At 43.3% G+C, this 18,196-nt stretch overlaps 1 protein-coding gene across 5 annotated transcripts in view; it reads right to left on the bottom strand.

Annotated features, from left to right (window-relative positions):
• Gsk3b (glycogen synthase kinase 3 beta) overlaps positions 1–16,408 on the bottom strand; it is a 149,207-nt gene extending 132,799 nt beyond the window's left edge. For all 5 annotated transcript variants that reach the window (XM_060370382.1, XM_021648578.2, XM_021648577.2 and 2 more), the window contains exon 1: positions 15,778–16,408. In XM_060370382.1, coding sequence (XP_060226365.1) covers positions 15,778–15,865 — 88 coding nt within the window. In that variant the 5' untranslated portion in view covers positions 15,866–16,408. The remainder of the gene's footprint in view (positions 1–15,777) is intronic.
• Positions 16,409–18,196: the final 1,788 nt, after the last annotated feature.

The following is an 18,196-nucleotide window of genomic DNA, read 5'->3' as shown; positions in this document are numbered from 1 at the left end:
ATTCAAAAAAAAAAAAAACAACTATAGCTAACTACAAATAGTATCCAACCTTACTCAAAAAAAAAAAAAAAAAAAGCACTGTAATTTATAGTATGCTCTGTGATTGTCCCCCATGGTACATGGAGTTCATCTGTACAGAGTAAATGATGTTGGGCCCACCTGTGTCAGAGAGTCAGTTTACTGCTCTTGTCCTCTATTAAACAGCAATGTCGTCTTCCTTATGCTATGGCTGAGATGCTATTTCTAAGGGGCACCCCTAACAGTCAGTAGTTAACAGCAACCACACGGTGGTACAGAAGATAGAAAAGCAGAAATCTAGGAGCCACAGTAATCATAAACTCATTGCCAGTTCTGCATTGTTACTGATTTCCCATTGTCCTCCCTCACTTCAAGATAACAGTTTCACTGTATGACTACAGATCTTGCTAAATGTGAGGTCAAATAAAGCCTCAGTTTCCTTATTTACAAACAATGTGTCTTATAAGATTGTGGTGCAGATAAAATTAATCTTCTTAGTGTTGTACAGTGATACAATAAATACTCAAAAGTCTGGAGGGGATAGCTTGAGCACAACACCTATACTGACTTATTCTCTACTCGCTCCAAGATTGTGAATATGTCAGTTAAAGCATGTTACATTGCTTCCTCATCTGCTAAATAATGTCTCAGTGTTTTGGACTAAAAATGACAGGACTTGTACAAAATAGGCGCTCCAAGTGGAGCTAAGTCTGACTTATTATACTGATAAAATCAGCCATCACCTATATCCAGGGAGACTCGATGCCATCCATCATAACCAAATCGTCTAAGGTTTTTCCTACCGCCTTCTTTTGTCCACAGCACGAGCTTCATCTCTTCTCCTAAATTCAGAACGTGCACAGGCTTTTTAAGAAATCTGTGACGAGCACATAACAACAACAGAACCTTGTGGTTTAACCACACATAATGGACAACTACATTTTCAAACATTCTTTCACTTCTGCATCAATGCTGAAAGTGAACCAGGTGTGCCACTGTACCAATAACATCTAGAAAGCAGTGACTCTCCTGCTAGGGGCAGCTCGTCTAAGGACTGAGGGAACCGACCCATTCAATCCCATTTGGTTTTGTAAAAAGTTTTCATCATCCTCCAATGTGGAGCAAAAAAATTAAAAACTAGGTCATTTCCTTCCAAGCTGAACAGCCATTCTTTATGTTTTAGAACTTGGGAATTCTTATATACAATTTTAAAGTTCTCAAAACTATCTGAGTAATGTGCTCCCTAATGTACAACTGAATGTAAGTGCCTTGTTCTTTAGTAATTCCTGGGTTCAAGAAAAGCTTATTCCCTACTCACACAGAAAACAAATCTCACCCATGTTTCAGAACTGTACCATAGGGCAGCTACCTCAAAATGAACACAAATACTCATACACGATATGTGTGTGATATATGTATCTCATAAACATTATGCTGACCAGTAAAAACTATTCTTTCTCATACTCAAATATAGTCATAGTTTACAAATATTTAGAAACCGCATTATTTAGCAACAAATATTAGTAATATTCTTCACTCCCTCTGGGAAAGTTCAGAAGTGATACAATAACTAATATATACTAGTTTATCAAAAAATTATGATCTTAAAGAACCAGAGTTTTCAGGACTCCCTGAAAAGACTACAGTTATATGCCCCCATGAAAGGAACTATTCATATTTAGATATTTGTGTACTCATTCTCTATTCTTTTATAGAATCAACTTCTTGGTGATAGGAAACTGATGTCAGGATTCCCTATTCCTTACCTCTCTTCTCTCCTTACCCACTCCAAATAAAACCCTTAAAGTCTTGAGGTCACTGCAGTAGCTGCACATGCTCAGTGTTTCAAAGGTACTAACTATGCTGGCTCTGTACAGCCTACCAGCTATATTCTAGTAGTTGGACTACTTCATTCATTCAGCCATCATCCAAAGATACTAAGCTCACAGTATAACTGAAGTCTCTAACTTTCCCTTCTTTCTCTTCCTTCTTCAAATAACAAAGGAGTTAGAGAGATGGTTCAGTGTTTATGAGCCCTTGTTACTCGTTTCAGAAGACCCGAGTTGGGTTTCTAGAATATACCAGTGCCATAAACTATCCATCATAGCACACTGCATTCAACTCAGTATACATAAAGCAATACAATATAGAATGCACTGTTCTGTACATTGCAGGAGACAAAGGTCAACAAGATGCTTTTATATCAGGCAGTTGCTTATCTCCTAGAAACAAAACAAGTTCGCTAGAAGGTAAGGTAGAATGTATTAAAGGTCACTAGGAGTGTCAAAAGAATCATACACAGTGAATTTTACAACTATGGGTAAGAAACAAAGATCGTTTAGATCAAAACAGTTTCATTGTGACCAGGGCAAACACAGCAAGGATACATCTAACAAGCAGAACAATAAAATCAGATGGCTGGTTTAGGCTCAGTGCATGGAGGGCAGAGGCAGGCGGATCTCTGAGTTCAAGGTCAACTTGGTCTACAGAGTGAGTTCCAGGACAGCCAGGGCTATGACACAGAGAAGCCCTGCCTCCACAAAGTAAACAAACAAATATATTGGGAGTTGTGCCAAAATACAGGTGGAAATCATTACCCTCATAGTAAGTAAGCACCCTTTGAGGAACATAAAATTCTCTTAAACTTTGCCAATATAAAATTTAGAACAGAAAACAAGACTAAAAATTAAAGATAGGAATCCATGAAGTGTTCTTAATCCACTTATGTTTTCCATGTTACTTGAAAATAACTAAAGTAAATGTATAGCAAGTTGAAATAATTCCTGAACAAAATCTTAAACCTGCACTATTCAGTAAATAACCACCTTAGCTACTCAAAATGAGTAATTCAGTGTGGAAAAACTAGGCTATAAAGATTTACTATGAAAATTTATTTAAAAAATAGTATGAAAAGATAATTTTCAAAATTATTCATAATTCTATGTCAAAATATTTTAATGTAGAATTAAAAATAAATACACAAATTTTATTTCATCTACCCTTTTTACTTTGTGACCACAAAATTTTAAGATGCCTACATTTATTCATAATTCTATGTCAAAATATTTTAATGTAGAGTTAAAAATAAATACATAAATTTCTTCATCTACCTTTTTTACTTTGTGACCACAAAATTTTAAGATGCCTACATTTCTCACTTACACTAGAAGTTTATGCAACTCTAAATGACTTTGATCTAAACACTAATACTATTCTTCCGATTTCTATGCTTGTTTCATGTTACCATGGTAAACTGTGATGACTGTTTTTAGTTGTTAACTTGACAACATCTGGAATTAACTAAAACTGAAAAATGGCGGGGCATGCTTGAAAGGGGTTTTTGCTTATTTTGAAGTGAAAAGATCCATTCTAATCCAGATCTCTGAGGTGGGAAAAGAAACCTTTAATCTGGGCCACAACTTCTGCTGGAAGTCTACATAAAGACATGGAACAAGGAAGCTTCATTCTTTGCGGCTCCCTGTCATCTTGCTAGCAAGTTCATACCTTCACTGACATTAGAGTCTACTTCTTTGGGAGGGCAGCATACACTAAACAGCTGAGACAGAAAACCTCATGGACTGAACAGCTAGTGGATTCCTGGACCTTTCATCGTTCACAGGCAGCCTTTGTTGGCAGCCTCTAAGTCATTCTAAAAAAATTGCTTTTCTATAATAAAGATTCATTGTCAGCCAGGCATGGTGGCACACTCCTGCAATCTCAGCACCCAGGGAGTTCAAGGCCAACCTGGTCTACAAAGTGAGTCCAAGACAGCCAAGGCTACAGAGAAACCCTGTTGGGGGGTGGGGGGATTCATTGTCTAAGTTCTGTTCCTCTAGAGAACCCTGCCTAACACAGAATTTGGTAAGAGAAGTGGTTCTAGAGCAACAGAAGTATGAGGATGAATCTGAAACTATCTTCCCAATTTGCCAACACCAACAACTACTAAAGCCTCTCCTGGAAGCTCGAGAAGTACTTTGAAAGCCCAGGGTGTGAACTATTTTGCAAGCTTAAGGAGACAAATGCATTTGATTATCTTGATTCACCAATTGTGAAAGGCAATGGATTTGGTGACTCTGAATATAAAATGTTTAACAATTTGTGGGAAAATAAGGAAAACGATGATGCTTGTAGGTTGTTCCTAGCATCTCTGGATAAACTGACAAAGGAAAAGAACGAGCAACTTGTAGCATCTGAGCAACTTCTATGAGCTCAGTGATAAAAGCTGATGGGTTCCAGATGTGCACGAACAGTCCAAAGCTTTCTAAGGCTGCCCTGGAGAGAATCTTCTCTCCATCACCCACAGAGCTCAAGTTGCAAAAAAACAAACTGAATATAAGGTTGGCTGAATTACAGCAAAATTTCAAGTCCCAGCCTCAGAGAACGCTGGTGGGAAAAGTACGGAAATTAGTTGGGATTAATGGGATCCTGAAACTTGGTAGGAGGATGTGTGGGAGGACTACTGAAGCTGAGAACTTTGAATCCTGGGGTTCTCAAGTGTTTACATCACCTGAGGAAGCAGTCTCCCTGCCCTCAGCAAACGTACTCAGACCTTCACCCTCTGAAATAGCGCTTTCCACCTTTGACTGAGACCTTTCCTTACTATCTGCTAAACCAGCAGTGACTTTCTCTGACCAGGTAAGACAACACTGATATTCCTCAGGACCCACACATAGTTGCCGCTAGACCTATAACCAGACTTAGTGAGACTAAGCCGGCTCCTAGAGAAGATATGGAAAGTGAAGTCCATGAGGAAGTGCACTACACTACTAAATTCATTAATGTGTTTTCTAATTCATCCAGAAGCCTGGGGAACATGTGTGGGAAAATGATGGAAGGAACATAAAACTGGGTCAGGCTTAGTTTATTGATATGGGCCCCCTGAGTAAAGATTCTGGGTGTAACATGGAAGTTCACACACTTAAAAAAGGTAACCAAAGTTTGTTTGAGTGGTTGGCTGAAGCACTTGTCAAGAGGGCTGACTGAAAAGGAGTTGCAGATGCCTGATGCCCCTTTTGATCACTGCTGACTAAGAGATTTTAAGGCTCAGGGAAATTGCAATGCTACAGTTTTACACTGAGTAAAACTAATCCTCCACAAGGGGAAGGCTTGGAAGACATGCCTTCACTCATCCTGTCAAACGCAAAACCGTGAGAGGGGCACCAGCACATTTGAAATGCTTTGCTGTTGTCCTTTTCCTTGTGCTAGACCTTAGGGCTGGAGATGTTTCTGCTCAGCTGGACAAATTAAATGCAGTGGGTTGAACTGGGCTCCAAAGTAGCAGGATCCAGAACTGAATCACCAAAGGCAAAGTGATCGCAACTACTGCAATGGGCAGAATAGATGGCCTGACCGTAGTGGCCAGCACAGGCAAACGATTTTTATGGTGGCATGACTCATACTGGTACAGGTTAATCAATCATGGGGCTTCCAGGCATGAAACAGACAAGATACCTACTGGATGTCTGTTTGATCTGTCCAAGCAGAAAAATTCTCAAACAAATGAAAAAAATGCTACATTGTATCCTGGCAAATGGGAATCTTTGCCCATGAACTATTTTCCAGACTTCAGCTAGTCTATAGACCAAGAATCCCTTGAATGAAGAAGTGGCCAGGTTCCCCTGATGAAAATACTACTGTGGTCTGAGTAAGAATGCCATCCCAAGTGGCTCATATATTTGAACACTCAAGTCATCCAGGAGTTGCAGTACTTGTGAAGGATTAGGAGGTGTGACCTTGTTGGAGTAGGTGTGGTCTTCTTAGAGGAAGTGTGTTACAGTGGGTGGGCTTTAAGGTTTCAAAAGCCCAAGCCAAGGCAAGCCCAACTGCTCCCTTCTTCCTGCTGCCTGCAAATCCAGAATACAAGTCTCAACTTCATTCTCTAGTCTATCTGTATGCTCTTTGCTCCCTTAAATGATAACAGACTAAACCTCTGAAACTGTAAGCTGAGCCCAATGAAATGCTTTCTCTTTTGAGTTGTCATGGTCATGGTATCTCTACGAGCAATGGAACACTGACTAAGATAAATAACTAGAAGTTTTACTGTTAGCCTTTCCCCAGTCCTTCCCAGAAGAACCCGCAGCCCTTACAAGGGTAAGTGTACCCGGGGGAAAGGTAACAATCAGACTTTGCAGGATCTACTATATACTGGTTCTGAACTAGCACTGCTTCCAGGAGATCCCCAGAAGCATTGTAGCCCTCCACTTAAAGCAGGGGCTTATGGATGTCAGGTGATTAATGTTCTGGCTGAAGAGAAGTTACATTAGGTCTTGTGAGTACCTGAAATCAGCCCAAGGTTATTTCCCTAGTTCCAGAATATATGAATGGGATAGAGACTTAGAAGTTGGCAGAATTCTCACAGTAACCAAACCGATCATAAAATCTTAACAAGAAACTTCCAAACACCTATGTTTCATGTAGAAGAGGTGAAGAAAGTGCCAAAAACATGCCCCTTTTCCATTTCCCTTTGGAACAAATACAGAAAATTCAATGACCGAAGTATAGAGGCACATACCTAAGCCACTACTCAGGAAGATGACACAGCAGAATAACAAGTTTAAGGCCAGCCTGTGCTATATATAATGAGAGTCTGCCCCCAAATTCTTATCTATTTATTTATTTACTTACTTACTTACTTATTTTAGCTGGAAATTATTTCCAGAAAATATTTACCAAATCCCATTTTGAACACTATGGCTGATGTCACAGGTAATATTAGTAACTCTTCAGTAACATACAAATACATGATCCAGGTATCAGGGGAATGACACCAGCTGCTCAAAATCCTGGAGAGCTACCAGCTCAGGTACCAGCAATCAAATTAGGGCTCTACAAAAAAAGATGCTGTGGGAAAAGAAAGGAAGAAATCCAAAGAGTCTGGAAAAAAAAAAATGATACACCTGTAGAGGAAAGCTGAGCCTGTGTTACTACAAACAGTAGGAAGGAAAAAAATGGTAACAATAAAGACATTTTAAGAAATAATAACCAAAAGAAACTTGACTGTGAATTTAGAAAAGACTTCACAGTTCTTTAAAATGTTTAACAATTTACCACATGACCCAGCAGTTCCATTTCCAGGTAGACATTAAGAAGACCTAAACTATAGCACATCAAAACTTGCTGGTGGTGCAGCCAAAAAGGAAGGACTTCAGAGTCAGACCCTGTCACAAAGAGTCAAAGACAGGCATGGTACAGCATGTCTTTCCTTTAGTCCCAGGACTCAAGAGGACAGAGACAGGTAGATCTGGAGTCTGAGACCAACCTGGTCCACAGAACAAGTTCTATACCAGCAAGAAATGCAGTGAGACCCTGTTTCAAAAATCAAAACAAAAATTAAAACAGAAGGGGAGGAAAAATAATAAAAATCCATTTATAGGAAATCTAGACTAGAGATATACAAATTAATGCTTGCCTTTAGCTGGGCAATAGATGATGGAAAGAGACCAATAATGGATCGAGGTTTTTGTGTGTGGAGGGGATGTTGAACAATATCCTAAAACTAAGTCATGGTGGCAGCGGCACAGCCTATGAAATACTAATAAGCACTAAATGTGTACTGTCAGTGGGTGAACTTTATGGCATAGAAATTATTTCTAAATACAGCTCTTCTCAATTTCTCTGAATCGTGGGCGTTGTATACAACTGGTTTGTGCTCTGACTATGCTCAATGTCTAGATAGTGAGAGTAACTTAATAGTGTGACTAAAAAGAACAGTTCAACTATATTAAGATAAAAGGCTGATGGGTATGACTTGGATATCTACTATGGGAAGGCAAGAACAAATCCCAAGGTTAATTTCATTCTGTTTTACCATCGCCTTGAATGTGTTCCTGCTGATTCTGGACCGTGAACCAGGGCCTCAGGCATGGAGACAAACACTGCAGGCTGACTGATAGCCCCAGCACGTTTTTACGGATGTTGACAGAATGTCAGTTGCCCGCCCAAGCTGCCCTTGAACGTGCTACCCTGCCTCAGACTCCTGAGCAGCTGGGATCATAGGCCTGTGCCACCAGGTCTCACTTTCACATTATTTTTAAAAGATAAACTAAAAGTATACTAATCAATAAAAATGCCAATAAAGACCACTAGAGGAAAAAGTTTTCACAGTGAAGACTACACTTGAGAAGTAGGCCTTGGAAGTTAGATGGCCAAATAAAAATATTTGACTCAACTCAGGCACTTCAACATGCCAAGAAGGACATGGCATGTTAATTGAAAACCATTAACTGGCCTCATAGAACAGGGGAAAGAGAGGACATCATATTAAAGGGAGACTTGGTCATTGTGAAGCAACCTAAAATGCTTAGTTACATAGGCCAATGAAGCTCCAACAAATCTCTCAGACATTCAAAACAAAGAATTTTTTGGCACAATTAAGAGACCCATATTGCAATTCCCACTACACAGACCAGAGTTTGGTAAAATTATTCTCTATGCAGCTACTTATAACTCATCTAAAAACACAACACAAACAAACAAAAGCCAGCAAAATTGGTCAGCAGGTTAAAAACTTGAGAAAGCAGGCAACTGTACATTATAGAAAGTGTTAAATAATAACTGTTAATATACCTCGGAGAGGAAAGGCTTTGAGATATCTAAAGCACACAGCTACCAATCTGTCATTCTGATGCCATATCTAGCAGCAGCCAACCAATTCTTTAGTTTATAATTAATTATCCAATTTTTGATCTGATTTTCTGGCTTATTTTGATTGTCAATTACTAACCAATTCTATTTTTTGTTTTTTTTTTCAAGACAGGGTTTCTCTGTGTAGCCTTGGCTGTCCTGGATTTGCTTTGTAGAGATCCACCTGCCTCTGCCTCCCGAGTGCTGGGATTACAATTGTGTGTCACCACAGCCAGCTCACTAACCAATTCTAAAAAGATCAGATTCCCAAGAATCTACTGTCACACCGACTAACTTCTTTCGGGAAGGGGGCGCAGAAAAAGGAGCTCCAATTACAGGCACTAACAAGTATACAATATATAGCTGAATAATTGGTTCAATATATATCTTAAAAAGTACTTCCAGAAGAATAATTTCTACTTAAGGTTTGGCATCAAATTCTTTAAGGAGGGGCAGGACTCTTTTTCACAAGCAACTGAAAGAGAGAGATGCACCTTTAATCCCAGCACTAGTGAGGCAGATGCTGTTGGATCAGAGTTCAAGACCAGCCTGGTCTACAGAATGAGTTCCAAGACAGTCAGGGACACAAAAAGAAACCCTGCCTCAAAATGGGTGAGGAGGAGAGAGAGAACAACTCTTAGAAGTGACGACTTTAGAGGAGCACTTTCTAACATATAAACAGAGCAGAAGTAGATTCATTCACAGACTACAATACTACTCAACAGCAACCAGTGCTGACTTACTATTAAACAACGAAAGAAAGCCACACATTATTTTTCTCTTTTGTGCTGGCATAAATCCTAATATTCTTTACAACTTAAAACTATAAGAAGTACTGTATTAGCTAACAGGCATATCTGAAACTAATTTCAAAAAGCACTATGGTGAAAAGTCACACAGTCATTGCTAAATGAACCTTTAAAAAGCTATCTTAAAGGTTGCTGGACATGGTGGTCATCTTGATTTCCGAGCTCCTGAATGGGATTGAACTGAGGCCATGAGCAAGAGCCTTTACCTGCTGAACCATGATGACAGCCCTCATCTATAACCTAACAGTAAGGTCATTTCCAGAAAAATGTTTCTCCTTCAATTGCCACCTGCTACTCTATACACAGAAGCTTTTACACAAACATGCTTTTCTACATCATATTTGAAAGTTTCAAAGGCAATTTTTTTAATAATCAAGAAACATTTGTATAAGCAAAATTGGATAGCAAGATTGCAACATCCACACCTAAATCATGTACCATGAGACTCTTTTTTTTCTTCTTCTTCCTCTTCAAATTACACATGGTTTTCTTTTTTACCACTGCGGGAACATCCCCGAAAGATCAGGTAGAAAATGATGCTAACTGTTCCAACAACTTTATTTTCTTAGAGTGACTACGTTCTTTGTGGAACACTGCCTGGGGAATCAGGTTGGTCCTGTCTTGGTACCAGGCCTCACTGCTGTCACACCCATACACCTCTGCTCCCCATTCTCCATTGTAGGGTGGAGTATCACATCCTGTCTGTCCTCATCCCTGTCCCTCATGCCCTTGAATTGTATTTTAAAACACTGAAGAAAAGACAGCTCAGCCGCTAAAAGTGCTTGGCACAAACCTGACAGCCTGAGTCAAAGCATCAGCACCCACACATGCGCGCACACACTATAAATTAACAAATGTAAATTTTTAATAGAAAGTATGGAACAAAAACAAACAGAAAAAAAAGAAACTGTGGCACCAGGGTCAGCATGTTTCTCAGCCATTTCATACACAAAGCTCACACAGAAACAGAGCCTCCCCACCTCATGGTACATTGCTGGTACTTAATGATATTGGCTTTCCCAGACTTGTTTACCAAAAACAAAATCTCCCGCCTGCAACTTGGAACTGATGAAACCGGACGCAAGTACCATCTGAAGAGCTGGAAATATGAGAAGATGCCTCATTTTCCAAATGCAGTTTCCAATCAGTTTTCCAAATGCAGATTCAACAAACTGCTGAATCTCTGGGTCTCTTTAAAGTTTCCAAGTAGTCCTTGTCACTTGGTAATTAGCATTCCAAAGGTGTGTGCAGCAAATGAGTGTGCAGATCTTACCTAAATATCTTAAGCTTTTAACAACTGTGATCAGTCTAGCTGAGAAGAGTGAAAAGCAAAATCCTGGTTTTCAGTCTCACATGAACAATTGTTTTCTCCATTAAACAGGAAAATCAAGAAATTAGCTAGTGAGCCAGGCATGGTAACACACACCTTTAATCCCAGCACTCGGGAGACAGAGGCAGGTAGAGCTCTGTCTCTACAGAGCAAGTTCTAGGACTGCCAGGGCTGTACAGGGAAACCCTGTCTCCAAAAAGGGGAAGAAAAAAAAAAAAAGACGACCGACATGGTGGCACAAGCCTGAAATCCCAGCACTCTAGGACGCAAAGACACTGAGAGGTGGAAGCCAGCCTGGTCTATAAAGGGAGTCCAGGACAGCCAAAGCTACAGAGAAACCTGTCTGGGGTGGGGAGGGGGGAGAAAGGAAGTAAAGAAAAACTGGCTAGTTCCTAATAACCTATTTATTACATGCAATAACCTATTTATTACATGCCTCAAGGAAATCAGTCTTCCAAATTGCTAACTAGTCTTATTGATTGACTTTGGGTTTTTGAGACAGGGCTTCTCTGTGTAGCCCTGTGTAGCCCTGGACTCACTCTGTAGACGAGGCTGGCCTGGAGCTCACAGCGGTCCGCCTGCCTCTGCCTCCCCAGCGCTGGGATCCCAGGCTGCGCCACAGCGCCCAGCTTAGTCTTTGATTTTTAGGACAGTACAATTTGATACTACAGGGTACTATGCTTTGGTAATGATTTGTTTCGTTGTGAGAGAGGGTCTCTGCAGCCTTGGCTAGCCTGGAATGCACTTGCCACGTAGACCAACCCTTAACCTCCTGAGCGTAGGATTGAAGATGTGTGCCACAACTACTAATAAAAATTTTAATCCTAACTATTTTATACGAGGAAACAACTTAAGTGATAGTAATATCCTCTTTCCATACATTGCATACAAGCTTTATACCTGGGCAACTAGCCAATTTTTCTTCCAATGGTTCACTGTAAGCTTTTTTTTTTTTTTTGGTTTATGTAGTCTTAGCTGTCCTGGAACTCACGTAAACCAGGCTGGCCTCAAACCTACAGAGATCCAAATGCCTCTGCCTCCTGAGTGCTGGCAGCAAGCTGTGTGCCTCCACTGCCTGGCCTCACCATAAGCATTTCACAAAATTTTAACCAAAATTACCAGGTACTGTCTCTATTTGGAGTAAAAGATGTTATTCTAAAGAAGAACATGCATATGTGTTGATATTCATTTAATGATACATAAACCTGTATGTGAATAAAAAATGATTTCATTACAGCAAGTAAAAAGTATCTGAGGGGCTGGAGAGATGCTCAGTGGTCAAGAACACTAATTTCTCTTACACGGGGCAGTGGTTCAATTCCCAGCACCCACATGGCAATTCACTACTATCTATAATTTCAAGATCCAACACCATCACACAGACATACATGCAGGCAACATACCACTGAACATAAAATAAAAATAAAATTTTTAAAAAGCATTTGAAATATATTATTTAAACTTGAGATAAATGCCTCAACCAAAAAAAATGTTATAATTAACTTTTAATTAAATATTAAAAGTATCATTATTTTACAGGCAAATTTTACTTAAGAATCATTACTTGTAAAAAAAAAAAAAAAAAAAAAAAAGACCTAAAGGGGGGAGGCAGCCTTACCAGGGCACAGAGGAAGACAATGAAGCCAGTCCTGATGAGACCTGAGAGGCTAGGGCCAGAGAGGACCTCCCCTATCAGTGGACTTGGAAAGGGGCATGGGAGGAGACGAGAGAAGGAGGGAGGGAGGGAGGGAAGAGGCTACAGCTGGGCTACAAAGTGAATAAACTGTAATTAATTAAAAATAAAAAATTTAAAAAAAAGAATTACCTAAAGATTAAGACTACATAAAATGCCAGGCAGCATACACCTTTAACCCCAACATCTGGAAGGCAGAAGCAGAAGGATCTCTGTGAGTTCAAGTTCAGCCAGATCTACATAGCAAGTGAGTTCCAGGGTAGCCAGGGCTACATAGAGAGAAACCCTGTCTTGAAAAAACAAAACAAAATAAAAACAAAAAGACTATCTAAAATATCTAAAGTATTTACTTTAATCCCAAGACTCCAAGAAAAAAAAAAGAAAGGCAGGAATTCAAGGCCAACAAGGTCCATATAGAAAGACAATCACAGCTACATAGAAAAATCTGTCTCAAAACAAAGTAAAAATACATATTTAAGTATAAACCTCTAGTTACTGCCCTCAAATACAAGCCTGACATTTCTGGGTGAAGATTAGAAACCTATCAGAAAGATTAGAAACCTATCAGAAAGTTAGGATTCTGCCAGTAACTAACAGCTGTCTCAACTTCAAGGAAACCTACTGTATGCCATTTTTACAAACTGAACTCATCCACCCTCTCATCTCGGCATCTTCTCAATTTCCCATTACAATGAACAATATAACTCAGCGGTCAAGTCTTCCAGACCAATAACCTCAGAATTTATTTTTAACTCCTGACTCCACAAATATTCCCCTTCAGTCCAGCCCAAAGTCCTGCCAGCCTTTCACTCACAAGTCTCCAAATCTGTTCCTTTCATCCCTTTTCACATTTTACGTCATGCTTTATAAGACTGTCTACTCTCTCTCAGAAAGGCTTCTAATGTCTCTCCTCTGAGCTATCCAGATCTCCTTAGACTGTCTTCTTTGGCCATCAACTCAGATTCCCTACCCAAGTTTTTACAGGCCTCCTTTGCCTCTTTACTAGCTTTCTTCTAAGTCTCCATTTCCATGCCCTCGTTTTCCTAGTGAGGGCCCTCTAATTGGGGTGTGCCAAACTGCTCTCCACCTCCCATACAAAACACACCACCCTCTGACTGAGCTGCCTTCCACCTCGGCACCTCACGCTTCTCCTTCAGCTCACGTACCGGAGCACCTGTTTTCAGAAAACACCTCCATAGAAAGCTTCCTGCTCCAGCCCTTTCTCACCACCCCTTTTTCCTTTGTCCCTCTGAACAAGTGGTTCAATTTGCATTTTATAATATTGCAGTTATCAGGCTATTATCTTCACCTTTTCCTGAATGCCTTTATATCAGAGGTTCTGGGGACAAGGATTATAATATCCTAGGTTTTGAAAGAGTTCCTTTAGAACACCAGCACTCTAACAAATGCCTTTCATCTACATGTCCTTAACATCAAGGTTATTAAAAAAAAATTAGCATAAATTCCAGTCTTTTTAATGTTGACTGAAATGGTAAGAGAAAAATTAAAACATTCTACATTCCTCTCAGATTTACTCCATCCTAAAGAATCTCTATCAAGAATTAAATTGTTTTCAAAGAATATGCTGGACACCACATGAAAAGTCCCCAATTTTGGTATTTCACTCTATAACTACTATCTCTGAAATAAAGCTAATAAATGAATTGCCTAAAACTGACTGAGTAGTTTTTTTCTAACTAACCCAAGCATACAACACACAAATACTGAAGTACCATGAAAGGGTCTTCTGTAGTTATAAGGACCACTCATCATAGCTGAAATTACCCTAACATTTTCTAAAATTCCTTTCATATGACTCCATAAAGTGCTTAGAAAGCATGACCCTTCCCTGAAAGATGCAAAATCAGCTTCCCTCTTAACATACCCTGCATTCTAAACTAGCTAGTCACTGAAGGGAAAAAAAAAAAAAAAAGAGTTAACTTGCAAAAATGTCTCCCATTCAGCTATCACTTTGGATGTAACTTTGGACGTCTCTGTTTCAAACAAGTTCCAAAAACCTTCCGAAGTGAAATCTTGGTGCAGCTGAAAGGAATCCCTTCCGACTGCTTAATCAAGTTCACATAACAGCACATACATTTTGACTTTTTAAAAAGCTCAGTTCCTCAGTTACCTCAGCTCCTCACAGCATCAAAACAGCTTCTCTCTTTCTCATGGAATAAATAAAATATTTTTGCCAGAATCTGCAGGTATTTTCAAATAAGCTGTCATGAATAGCACATGAACATCTCCACAAATAGATACATTTGAACACTGGATACTCAGTATACAAAACACTTCAAGAATACAGACTTTTTTTTTCAGCACAGATTCTCCTGGCAAAAGACAGTGACAGATACTGATACATTTTAAATAATCCTAAAAGGGTATCCACTTGTACTCTAAAGAATAATAACACCTAATGAATGCAATGGCACCTCAAAATTAACCTTAAATGACAATGAGTCAGTGACAATTAACACTTAGTATCTGGCGCAATGACAATACAACCTCAATCAAAAGCTGAATCTCCTTCCAAGTTACCTTTTGATTAAACAAATTACATGGTGGCAGATTGGTAACGTCAAAACAGGAAGGTTAAGAGATAACACATTAAACCACTTCTCCAATTGAAGACAAGGCGCTTAGAGACGCAACAGCTGCGGGGCATTTACCGGCTTCCACCAGCCCCTAGCAGGCTGCGGGATGGATGCTAGCTTGCCTCCAGCGTGAATGTGGGTTACCGTGCAAGTTCATCCCCAGATGAAGAAATACTTCGTATAGCCACACGGGCAAAAAGGAAATATTAGGAAGCTGGACAAAATAGCTCTATTTAGAATACAGAACCATGATACCCTGAGCTCGCTAAAATAAACTCCCTCATTCCAGAAGACATGCACTCGGCAAATGGACATCGTCATGGTTTATTCATCAAGTCTTATTCTCTTCTTTATTCAAAAGGATGGGCAAGCAAAAGCTTCCATCGCCTTCTTAACCGGGAGGCTCTGGAGCACTCGAAAGGACTGACTACCAGCAGCGAGGAGAGCATAAGAAAAGAAGTTTCAGATCCCATCAGCCAAATAAAAAGTAATATTCTCTCAATTCAAGGTTAATGGGGCTGGGGGAGGGGATACGGGCAAGGGAGGAGGAAAAGGAGCTGCCTCATCTTGACTCGAGGGCAGGTTTTGCCCTTTTCCACAACCACTGATTGTTCTAGCAAGTCGGCAAGTTTAAGGTCCTGGTATTTCGAGGTTTCTTATCTTAGCGGAGAGGTGGAGAGGGGGTGGAAAATAAAAATCGATACTCACTGCTAACTTTCATGCTCCCAAAAGCTGAAGGCTGCTGCACTGGCTTGCAGCTCTCCGCAAAGGAGGTGGTTCTCGGCCGCCCCGACATGATGGCTCTTCGTGAATCGCCTTTTCCTTCCTTAATCCTTTTCTTCCTTTTGTTTTATGTTAGGGTGCTAGGTTAATGATAAATGCAGCATTAAGTTCTCCCGCAAGAAAGGAAAAGACTTCGTCCTCTTGGCTTTTCACTCCTTTTGTATAATTAAAAAAAAAAAAAGGAGCGATGTATTGCTCCTTCAAGACAGATCGGTACGGATATTTAACACATAGATGATTTAGGGCTGGGGGAAAAAATACAATTCTTTCACCTCCGTTTCCTGGGAAAGGAGAGAAAGGGTGGAGCGGAATCCTTAAAAATAGATATATAATGTATATATATATTATCACTTGAACGAGGGCAAACACTTGATTGAAAATAAGTACTCTGAGTATTATATTTTCCTCGGGGATTTTTTTTCCGAGTCAATGAAGAAGGGAAGCGGCGGAAGGATCACGAGCCTCACGCTGGAAGAGAAGGGGGATGGGGAGGAGGGAGGAGACGGCTCGGAGATGCGACGGCAAAGGCTGCGGCTCCGGGCGGCGGCGCGGTCCGGCGGTCCGGCGGCGGCGGCCGGGTGAACCGGGGGGCAGCGGAGTCGCGAGTCAGCGGCGGGCGGCGGCGGCGGCGGTGGCTCCTCTCCTCATTGCGCCAGGAGCAGCTGCAGGCGGTGGCTGGATCCAGCGGCCATGGCGGCGGCGGCGGCGGAGGCGGCTCCCTTCAGACCCCAGGCAGCGGCTCCCTGACTGCTCCCCATACGCCGGGGACATGGGAACCCGGCAACCGCTTCCGTCCCTCGGGGTCCCCTCCCCCGGCCGCGGCCCCGGCTCGGCCGGCCTCCGCCCCTCGCCTCTGCTCGGGCGGCTTGCTCGGGAAGTGTCCGCGCTGCGCCCCGGGGCCCGAGGCCCTGTCAGCGGCTGCAGGGCCGGCTCCTCCTCGCTGCCTTCCTTCCTTTGTCACTCGGCCCAGGCGGCGGCGACGGCGGCGGCACAAGCCCGCATTCGGCCGGGTCGGGGGCTGCTCTGTGCGAGGCGCGCCGTCTGCGCAGCCGCCGAGCCCTTCCCCGCTCCCCCCTCCCCCTTCCTACTCGTCCTCCGCCTCCTTCCTTCCCCACCCAGCCTTACACCGCCCAGCGCCCCGCCGCCCGCGTAACAGGCGTCTGGGAATCGCCCGCCGAGCCCGCGCCCGCCAGCTTCGGCTGGGAAGCCGAACCCCAAACCGGAACCAATCAGAGACGTCGTCTGCTTGCGGGCTCCTGCCGGAAAAAGCCGAGCGGCCTCAACAGCCAATGAGAGGACGCCGCTGGGAGACCACGCCCCGGCGACGAGGAATGCCGAAGGTTGCCGAACAGAAAGGAGAGTGGCTTCGCCTTGTTCTGTGGCTGGCTGGAGGAGAGGGGCGACAATAGCGACAGTAGCCAATCAGAGCTGCCGGCCCGCAGGGAAAAGCCTGAAGAGTTAAGGACGGCGAAACTCCCGGGAGGAAGGGCTGGGCGCCGCGCCCGTTTTCTCATTGGCTGGCTAACCCCCGCTGGGCGTGTATCTTCCTCGGTGATTGGTGAAGGGAAGGGGGCTTCCGAGGACACCTGACCAGTCAGAGCTTCCCCTCCCGCTTTGAGGCGGGGAGAAGGAGAAGGCGGAGGGAGGGCGTCTATAAAGCGCCATCTCATTGGCCAGCGGCGTCGGGCGCCGGGGCGCGGGGGAGGGGAGCCGCGGGAGGGGCCGGGAGGGTGCGGGAGGCCGCGGCGCCGGCCAATGGGCGCTCGCTGCCGTGCCATCGCAAGACCTAGCAGCCGTGGGATTGGCTTCGGGTGCTCCCTGGAGCGGCCGGGGACCGGCTGCCGGGTCGGCCCGCCTCCGCTCCCCGACGGGACGCCCGAGCCGGGCCGTCTGCGCAGCGGAAAGGGCTGCGGTCGGCGGGCTGCGCTCCGCTGGGGCGGGGGGCCGTCCCCGTTCCCCCGGAGCTCGGCGGGGCGCGCCCGGGGCTCGGTCGCGCGTCCTTAGCATTGGCGAACGTCTCCCCCCCCCCAACACACACACACGTCCCCTTCAGGGCAGCGCTGGCTGGGGCCGAACCCCCCGCGCTCAGATGGAAACAAAGCTTCCCCGGAGGCAGCGTCTCTGCGCGGCCGCGCCCGCCCCATCGCGGGGGTCCGCTGATGACCGCGGGGGACCCCTTGCGCCAAGCGCACGCAGCCCGGGCCCGGCCTTCGGGAAACGCCCCCGAGAGGGATGAGCTCATGCTACATGCGCGCGCGCTCCTTGGGCGCGACTGCCCAGCGCCAAAGCCACCCCCAAGACAGGTGAGGGGGAAAGGTGGTCGCCCCAGACCACCCTGAGGCCA

This window comes from Meriones unguiculatus, chromosome 17 (assembly GCF_030254825.1).
Source record: "Meriones unguiculatus strain TT.TT164.6M chromosome 17, Bangor_MerUng_6.1, whole genome shotgun sequence".
In the NCBI taxonomy this organism is placed as follows: Eukaryota; Metazoa; Chordata; class Mammalia; order Rodentia; family Muridae; genus Meriones; species Meriones unguiculatus.
Note: the sequence above shows the minus strand (reverse complement) of the source record. Positions and strands in the feature narration are given on the sequence as shown.